The following is a 10,724-nucleotide window of genomic DNA, read 5'->3' on the forward strand; positions in this document are numbered from 1 at the left end:
TCATTGTAAGAGACTGCAACAATTGACGAAACCCTAATGGGTAAAATTATATTGGAGTGCAGAGAAATCACTGGCCGAACAAACGGACTAATAAGAAACTATACGTGAGGCCAATTCGTTTGCTAATGTATTTATATTGTACGTTTAGATACATAAAATCGTATGTATTTTTTTTTTTTTGTAAAAAAGCAATTTTAATGCAAGAGATTTGAATGTTGAAGAAAGTATTAACGTCGTGAGTTGGCTTGATAATGGCAACAATCTCGAACGATACCGTTATGACAATGTCTAGCCGGAGGAGCAAACCGAACCACTGGTATTGGTGTTTTCTGGTTGACGAATTTTCGTCGCTCGCTGTTTATCGGAGAGAGATAGGCACCAGAAGACGACGATGAAGATGTTGTAGGTGGTGATGATTTCGGCGAGAGAATTGCTCTAATCTTCACCTCTTTACCATAAATGAACGACGCTTTATCGTATTCTTCGATTATATAATAGAGATCGTCGTTAGATTTGATTGATACTAGAACATCGAGATCTTCGCTTGGTAATTGACACCGAAGATACACCGAAAAACCACACAGATTCTCCAGTTTCGCCATTAATTCTGTAATCAAACAATTAATTAGAAAAAACGACCCATAAACGAGAAATTAAGTATTAGAGATATGATTATAATATACCTGAGAAAGTGATTGAGCGAAAAACAGAGAGGACGCGAGTGAAGCCACCAACGTAACGGAGAAGACCATCGGTAGGACGAATACGGATTTCACCGCCATAACTGTAGAGAAACTTAATATGAACCTTTTTGGTTGAAGTAAGATTCAGGGTTTTATTCTGAGTTGCCATGGAAGATGGAGGTCCGAAGAGAGACAAAACGTGGTTTTGAAGTATTTGTTTCAAACTTCAATGAGAATCAGAGTTGTGAAATGTGAACCGTATGATGTCGGAAATAATGATTTCATTTGAAAATTTGGAATTGGTTCAAATTTATTGTTTGGCAAATTAAAAATTTTTAAATTTAGATTTGAATCAAATTAAATCATTGCTTTTAAAGTAGTTAAAATTAAGGATTTGAAAATGATTTATTCCCAAACACTACATAAAGGAAGTTATAAAGTAGGGAGTATTATTTGACAAAAACGATAGTTGAATTTTTTTAAAAAAGACATTAATTGGGTTTATTTTAATTTTCTTAATAGTAGTTGTTTTTGTTTAAATATTTATTATAATAAGGGTGTTTATATTGTACATTGATTGATGATTAAGAACTAGATCAAATGATAGTAATTTCAAATTTTAAATTTAGTATATAATGAAATTTTTTGGTAATTACATTTACAGTTTTAAATTAATCACTTTATTATCGTCATTATCATATTTAATGTGTCACCCATAAAAACTATGATTGTGATTTAAGGAAACAAGAAAGGCGACAACTCATACTCACAGAGAAAATAAAGCCAGTTAAAAATTCCCTCAACTCGAAAATTTTAAATTGACTATTTATAATCTTAAATTAGTAACCTAAAATCTTAAAGTGATGTAATCACTTACCATCCTAATGAAATTATTTTTTTTATAGTTTTAATAGAGGGCTCAGTTTTAGCAATTAAGTAATCACTTAATACAATCTCATTAATTTTTATAGTTTTATAGTGTAACCTTAAAATGATTGGTTACAATTTTAATATGATTTATTATTTCAGCTCGTCTTGTATGAGACCATTTCATCATGAGACGAACCCATATAATTAGCCCATTTTTTTAATTGAATACTTTAAGATCGTAAATAATCATTTGAAGATTATAAGTTTTCACTCTAAGACTATAAAAAATAATTATTTTAAAATTGCAAATGATCGCTTTGACGTTATAAGTGATCATTTTCAGACAAAAAGTGTATATTGGGCCAGCCCAATAAAGATGGTCCCACCATGAGACCATCTCATCTAATTCGAATTAGTGTTATTAATAAATGAGTTGATTGTATGGAAACGTTTCATAGTGAGATGATATCATACAAAATTTGATCGAAGAAGTATATTTTCCCACTTAATATTCTATTTACCTAATTATGAGAAAAAAAAATATTTACATAATATGCGCTATCTAACATGTTATTGCTTGCAAAAATACATAATATTCTAATTACCTAATTTTTACAAAACACTAATATTTACATAATATTCTATATAAATATATGTTATAATATCGTAATATAACAAGTAAATATTTACATATTTAGAAATTCAAATACATCATCTACATTGATAGTTTTATTTGTTTTGTACCAAATATGATCAATTTATTGTTTTTTTTTTCTTAAAAAAATATTTGTGACATCAAAACTTTGTAACCAATATCATTTCAATTTTAATGCACTTTTCTAATAAAAAAAATTTCACGAATAATTTCAATTATTGCCTATCTGTTGTGAATAACTCTTACTACTAATTATTTCTAGTTAAATAATAAAATTTTTATATATTTTTGCCGAGAGCACCTCATGCCACATTCTAACCAACTAATGAAGATACCTACTAGCCGTTACACTCACTTTTTCCTCGTTATGCTCTTTTGTAGGTCTACCCCTACTCCTCTTTGGTGATAAGTACCTACAGTAGCAGGTTAAAATACGGAAAAGGGTGATCTCAGCAAAAATTATACAAAGGTTGGATTATTTTGAAGTAATTAATTAATAGTAAGGATAATTTACAGCAAATAAACAATAGCTAAAATTATTGAGGACAATTTTTCCAATAAAGTGTAGAGTGTTAATTAGACTCAATGAGTGGAGGGAGGCTTAAGGACGTGGGGTTACAGCGAGTGATTTGCCTAATTGGATTTGAAAAATAAAAAAATTTCAATTTTGATGCTCTTTAAAACTTAATTCACAAAAAGGTGTTCATATAATAAAATAGTTTTACTAAGCTATATTTTTTTGGTTTGGTAATTCCAAACCTGCAAGAGGATAAAATTATTTTGTCAACCAAATATAAGCGTTAAACAAATTTAAAAAATCCTACAAGTTTTAAAACAAGAGTAAAATTTCCAAAAAAAAAAAAAATTCTTCAACATACAACCAAAAGTCAAAATCAATAAAAATGTTTGTCGAAAATGGCGTATCCTTGTGATCTGTTGTTAGCATCATCCTTGTGATCTATCATAAAAAAATCAAGTGAGTTTTTAATGTAAAAAAATAATACATTGAATATTGTAATACATATATACCTCAAATTAATGGCTGTGGGGGGAAGCCAGCGGTTAGCGTGGATGGTGGTTGTCGTCGGTCTCTTCAAGTCCTTTGTCGCTAGTCTAACAAATATTTAGTTTAGGAATTTGAGAAAATTAACAGGCTTGCTATTGGAATTGGAATTAATTTAGTCTTGGTTTAGTTTTGCTTGGGAGAGAATTAATAGGTTTGGAACTTCCCAAACCACAATCAAACAGATTTAATTAATTTTTTTCTTAATGAACACTAGTTTGAGAAATAAATTTGAAGAGCCCCAATTTGAAAATTTTATTTGTTTTCCAACAATAATTAGGCAAATTACTCGATAAATTTTACAAAATTTCAAAAAATACTCCCCGCTAATCCTGTTGTACCACTGTTTGTCCCATTTTTAATTGAATATGATTTATTTATTATTTTTAGTTTCTTTTTATTTATAATTTATGAATATGATTAAGTAAGTTTTTATTGAATTTATTTTAATGTAAATTTTTAAATTATTGACTTTTTATAACTTTTAATTATGCTTAATCAGATATATTAAAAATTAATTAATCCATTAGTAAGCATGTCATCCCTAATGGAATATATAATAGGGATATGAGGGAGTATTTACAAAAAAAAAAAATTATTTTTCATTTCAAATATTTTTGGATTTTAGTACAAAATTAAAATATTGAACATAAATAGTTGTATTCAAATTTAAGATAAAACGTCGAGGACAATTAAGAGATTAAAAACAATCAACTTATAAGACTTATGTTAGGTTCAGTGGCGGACCCAGCTAGGGTCAAGTGGGGGCAGTGGATCCTCCAATTTGAAAAAAAATAAATGAGTTTTTTTTTTTAAAAAAAAAGCATTACTGTTGGCGACCACTTTGCGACCACTTTGCGACCACTTGGCGACCATACTTCCCGTCGCTAATCACCTTTATAAAAAAAATTAAAAAATCAGTAGATTGGGCATTGTGCTGGAGAAGCCAAAAACAAAAACGAAACAAAACCCTAAACAGGTAAACCATTACTGCTGCATCACCAATTCACCATTACTCTCTCTTTTCTCTCTTCCAGGCTCCAGCTTCCAGAATCCAGCTTCCCACTGCTTCGATTAATCGATTCCCACTGCTTCCAGCTTCTTCCTCTTCCTCTTCAATTCCATACTTCGATTCGAGCTTTCGACAGTTCCATACTGTTCGAGCCTTCGATTCACGGACTGTTCGACTGTTCGAGGCTTCGCGTCGCTTCCTCTTCCTCTTCAATTCCATATTTCGACAGTACACTTCGTCACTTGTGAGTTCCATGCTTCCATTACTGATTTAATTGTTAATTTGTAATTGTAATTGTTAATTTGTTTAATTGTTTCATAGTTTCATAGCTTCATTAGTTCATTGTGCTACTTATGCCTAATGCCTGACAGCCTGAGTTGGTTTTGAGTTGGTGGGACGAGATCAACGAGTCAACTCAGTGGCAAGATGGCATCTTTTTTGCCCTTTGTGCTACTTATGCTCTCGTTTCTGCTGTTGCCCTTGTAATTATTTCCTCCATTTGTGATGTTCTCTTAGCATTAATTTTCTAGTTTACTGTTTTTTTGAACTTTTTTGATTTATTTTTTGCTGTTGATGATAATTGATAAAGGCCTTGCAAGTTGTTACTTGATAGTTTGAATAATTAGATTGTTAAATGTTAATTGAATAATTAGATTGTTTGACAATTAGGTAATTGTTGTCTTATTGAATTTGATAATTGAGTTGAGTCATATTTTTAATTTAATTAGGGTGTATGATGAATGGGTGTATGATGTTTGAAAGAAGAATAACCAAACCCAGAAGATATTTGAAGATTAAACGTTAAAGTCTCACAAGAACAACAACAAGACCGCAATTGTTGAATTTCAATTTTTCACTTTTTCAATTGTTGATCATATTTAATTGCAATTCTTCATCTCCGACCTCCATTAATTCTTCGATTTCGAGCTTGTACTTTCTCTGCAATCAATCAGTCGATTGTTCAATCGAATTGTTGCGGGATTCGTGTTGTTTTGTCGAAATGAAGACCTCGTTGAAGAAATTGCTCAATCATCATACAAAACAGAATAGCAAGGACAGGAAAATTCAGCCTCTTGCTCAATTAGACGAGCTTGCTAAAGCTTCTGAGGTATTTCTTCTTCTATTTGATTTTAAAGATTTTGCTTTGGTTTTTATGCGATGTTTGATTACTTTTGAGTTTTGAATTTACAGTTGCTTAATTGTTTTAGTGAATTAATTAATGATATGTTGAATTTTTAAAAGTTTTGTTTAAGTTTAAACTTTATTTTAAGCATTTTAACGAATAAAGATATTTTTAATTTTGTAGAAGATGATACAATCAATTAATGTGTACTTTATTTCCTTTTGGAGTTTGGTCTATCTCAAGTACTTTAAAAAAAATTATTCGGACGACGATCAAATTATCCGAACGACGTGACGTTCGGATTTTGACCCCCCAATTTGAAATTCCTGGGTCCGCCACTGCTAGTAGAGTAATAGTTCTTGTTCAAAATCATCTTTTAGTTTCCTTTTAGAAATGAATGTTAGTTCTTAGAAAAAAGCAGTATGAAAAGTATGATAATAATAAAGTCCTTCACGGTTTCTTTCACTGTTTTGTGGTAAAAAAATGAAAGAGTTATCGACTTAGAAAACAGATTAATTTTTTTTTTCTTTATCATAAAATAATTCTACAATTTTACCCTTTGGGAGTTCGATCCCTTTATAAGTTTATCTAAAAAATATACATGTGAAACATATATATATATTTTTTTCTGTTGTTTTTGCTATATTTGATTTTTAGACAATCTGATATTTTGATTATTTATATAATAAATTATTGACTGTACACATCTAAAAATTATAAAATTAATATTATAAAAATATAAGCTTAGTCGATTTACACAAAATTTAACTTGATTATATTTTTTCTTATGCATTAGAACCAATATATAAAATAAGTTTATATGAAAATAATGTCAATAATCGTAATATAACAAGTATTTCAGAACTTTTGCTGAGATGACCCCTTCCGTATTTTAACCTGCTACTGTAGGTACTTATCACAAAAGAGGAGTAGGGGTAGACCTACAAAAGAGCATAACGAGGAAAAAGTGAGTGTAACGACTAGTAGGTATCTACATTAGTTGTTTAGAATGTGACATGAGGTGCTCTCGACAAAATAATATAAAATTTTGATTATTTAATTAGAAATAATTAGTAGTAAGAGTTATTCACAACAGATAGGCAATAATTGAAATCATTCATGAAATTTTTTTTATTACAAAAGTGCATTAAAATTTGAAATGATATTGGTTACAAAGTTTTGATGTCACAAATATTTTTTTAAGAAAAAAAACAATAAATTGATCATATTTGGTACAAAACAAATAAAACTATCAATGTAGATGATGTATTTGAATTTCTAAATATGTAAATATTTACTTGTTATATTACAATATTATAACATATATTTATATAGAATATTATGTAAATATTAGTGTTTTGTAAAAATTAGGTAATTAGAATATTGTGTATTTTGCAATCAATAACATGTTAGATAGCGCATATTATGTAAATATTTTTTTTTTCTCATAATTAGTTAAATAGAATATTAAGTGGGAAAATATTTAGGTTAGGTTAATATTTTGTTTTCTTATTTTTAGTCCTAATCTCATGTATAAATAGAACTGTTTCTCTCATTGATAAACTAATACAAACCAAGTATTCAAAACTCAAATTAATCTTCATTTCCGAATTGTGATTTTCTAAAGTTTTTTAAAATACTGTCTATCATAAGAATAGTTAAAGTTCACATATGCGTGCTTTAGCACGCAACAGGGCAACAACCTAGCCCAAATAAAACAACTTAATAGCAACAACAGAAATTATAGGTATTTGTAAAGACATTCAAAGAACAATTGTGATCTAATGACAATTTTCTACACCAATAATCGCAAGAGGCCTAATTCTTGATCAAAATTGTTTATATGGTACAATTACTGGCCTTTCTGAAACTTAAAAGCGTAGGTTTGAGAAGTAGGCCTTTCTGAAACTTGAAGTAATCTTTCACTTTCAATTGTCAATTTGCATAAAAAGTAGAGTATAGTTAATCTATACATTCTTGCTACTTTGAGTTTGTCCATTATACTTACATGTGTTGATTTTGGTCATTGAGTCAATTTCGGATGGGTGTCATTCGGGTTAGTTGGATTTTAAAACTGTCAGTTTTCGGTTGTATGCCGCAATGGGTCACACTCGGGCCAAATCAGTTAGTTACGGGTCGGTTTTACAACGGTTATGCACAATATCAGGTTGTATAATTTAGGGATATTATTAATGGTACCCCTGAGTTTTGACACTTTATCAATGGTATCCCTAAGTTTTTTCTATTATCAATGGTACCCTCGTACTATTGAGAGTTTTATAACTATAACCTTTTAAAACTTTTTCCGTTAAAAATCGTCCAAAACTGTGAACTTTTTTTTTTCTTTTATTTTTTAATTCAAAATATAAAAGAAAGTTAACGGTTATAAAAGATTTTGGACGGAAAAAGTTAAAAAAGGTACGGTTGTAAAACGCTCAATAATACAAGAGTACTATTGATAATAAAAAAAACTTAGGGCATCATTGATAAAGTGTCAAAACTCAACGGTACCATTGATAATTTCCCTATAATTTATACTTCTCTCGTTCTGAAATACTTGTTATATTACGATTATTGACATTATTTTCATATAAACTTATTTTATATATTGGTTCTAATGCATAAGAAAAAGTATAATCAAGTTAAATTTTGTGTAAATCGACTAAGCTTATATTTTTATAATATTAATTTTATAATTTTTAGATGTGTACAGTCAATAATTTATTATATAAATAATCAAAATATCAGATTGTCTAAAAATCAAATATAGCAAAAACAACAGAAAAAAAAAATATATATATGTTTCACATGTATATTTTTTAGATAAACTTATAAAGGGACCGAACTCCCAAAGGGTAAAATTGTAGAATTATTTTATGATAAAGAAAAAAAAAATTAATCTGTTTTTTAAGTCGATAACTCTTTTATTTTTTTACTTTTTAACAATGAAAGAATTGTAGAATTATTTTATGCACAAAACAGTGAAAGAAACCGTGAAGGACTTTATTATTATCATACTTTTCATACTGCTTTTTTCTAAGAACTAACATTCATTTCTAAAAGGAAACTAAAAGATGATTTTGAACAAGAACTACTACTCTACTAGCTACATACCGCTTATTTGTTAGAACAAGAACTATACAGAATCAAATCATCAAAGACAAAATAAATGAAGAATTTTAACTATTACATGAAGAAGTATATTAGCCTTAATTCAAATGAGCTAGAATATTTGATTGACAAAATCATCTTATCTTGCTTGATCTTGAATAAAAGAATGCATTCTGGAAAGATATCATTAATGCACATGAATACCAACACCAGCAACGCGTACCACTTTAAAAATCTGTGCTCGACAAACACAAGAATACATCCGATTCCTGCCATGTAAATCATGAAGGTAATCAAGATTCTCAAGAAAATCCTATTAATTTCATTCATGACTGACGAAGTAATAAAGACTGTCTTCGCAGATTTTTCCGGCGATGGACAAAATGAATTTACAGTCTCCGTCGAAATTTCAGGAGATGAAGAAGATTTATCGGTCAACTTTGAAGGAAGAATGACTGTTCTCGCAGATTCTTCCAGCGATGGACTAATTGTGGTTATTGCCTCCGGCAACGTTTTGGGGGTAACAGAGAAATTATAATCATCTGTTTCAACGAGCCAGACAACAGTGAAGTTGACTTTGGTTGAAGAAGACGAAGTTAAAACTGTGAAGAACAGAGTAAGAACGAGAAGGATAATCATGGAAGCCATGGATGAATTGCAACGGTTTATTTTGAGTAATGTTGTTATGAATGGTAGTGTGTGACTTGAGTGCACATTAAAGGGTTGAATTCATGTGTGTGACTCTTGAATTGTGTAATCCAAAAGGGTGTAATAAGGTGAAGAGTATTCATGGGAATTATTGGTGTTAATGAAGATTAAGGTGAAGAGTATTCATGTGTGTGACTCTTGAGATAATGCCTTTTCAAATCCTTAGAGTTATTTCATAGTATTCATTACTCAATATGAACTATGTATTCAAGTGAGTTTTTAATCTTCATGTACCTAGTACTATATATAAGAGCTCTCATACTCACACACATAATCCACATCCACAAAATATACCCCAAGCTAAACACTAGCCTATATCTCTTCTCTATTGTAATTCTCCATATTTGAGAGTTCTTTGGACTCCTTTTGATAATATAAGAGATACTACACACCGAAGGACGTAGCCTTAGTTGGGTGAACCTCGTTAAATCTTTGTGTCATTTTATTGCTTTATTTTCTCCTACAAACATTGATATTATTGATAGCGTAATTTGTTTGTCACAAAACCTCATACACTCGATCTTGGCAATATTGGAGTTTGAAACACATTGTTTGAACTCTAATACATCGTCGTTTTCAATTGGTATCAGAGCCAAGTTGTAGTTATCGTGTTTTAGAGGTTATATTGGTACAACATGGCTACAATGAAACTTGATATTGAGAAGTTTGATAGGAGTGTGAACTTTGGCTTATGGCAAGTCAAAATGAAAGCAATTTTGATACAAAATGGAGTGCATAAAGCACTAGATGGTGTAGAGAAGAAACCCGAAGGCATTAGTGAGGCTAAGTGGGAAGAAATGGATGCGAAGGCTCTATCCGCCATACAACTTTGTCTCTCTAATGAAGTTTTGAGAGAAGTTGTAAAGGAGGAAACTTCAAAAGGCATTTGGGAAAAATTAGAATCACTCTATATGGAAAAGAGTGTTACCAATCGACTTTTGTTAAAGAGTCGTTTGTATGATCTCAGATTGCAAGAAGGGAGGCCCATGAAATTGCACCTTGATGAATTTTACTCAATAATTATGGACTTGCAAAATATTGATGTAAAAGTGGATGATGAGGATTTGGCTATTCTATTGTTAGTTTCACTACCACACTCATATAAGCATTTTAGGGAAACCTTGTTATATGGAAGAGACACTTTGAGTAGTGAGGATGTTAGAAAGGCTTTGACTCAAAAAGATCTTATTGATTCTCAATTTGCTCAAAAGGAGTCTAGAGTTTCCATTGATGCTTTAATTGTTAAAGAGTCGAGTAGGAACAAAAGGAGCATGACTTGCAACTTTTGTAAGAAGAAAGACCACCTCAAGAAAGATTGTTGGAAATTAAAAGCCAAACAATCCGATGAAAGCAAGTCCGCAAAAGTTAGCTCCGCCGAAGCTAGCTATGTTGAAGATGAGATATATGATGTTGATGCTCTTGTCGTTACTAGTGAATATAAGGGTGGTGATTCTTGGATTTTGGATTCGGGATGTTCTAGACACATAACTTTTAACTCT

The 10,724-nt window shown here is 30.3% G+C and overlaps 1 protein-coding gene across 1 annotated transcript; it reads right to left on the reverse strand.

Moving 5' to 3' along the window:
• On the reverse strand, positions 1 to 908 carry LOC130798299 (protein PAL OF QUIRKY-like). Its single transcript, XM_057661230.1, has 2 exons — positions 684 to 908; positions 1 to 607 (listed from the first exon to the last, which is right to left on the reverse strand). The coding sequence occupies exons 1-2, from the start codon at positions 850 to 852 to the stop codon at positions 228 to 230; spliced, it is 549 nt and encodes a 182-aa protein (XP_057517213.1). The 5' UTR covers positions 853 to 908; the 3' UTR covers positions 1 to 227.
• Positions 909 to 10,724: the final 9,816 nt, after the last annotated feature.

Source organism: Amaranthus tricolor, chromosome 13 (assembly GCF_026212465.1).
Source record: "Amaranthus tricolor cultivar Red isolate AtriRed21 chromosome 13, ASM2621246v1, whole genome shotgun sequence".
In the NCBI taxonomy this organism is placed as follows: Eukaryota; Viridiplantae; Streptophyta; class Magnoliopsida; order Caryophyllales; family Amaranthaceae; genus Amaranthus; species Amaranthus tricolor.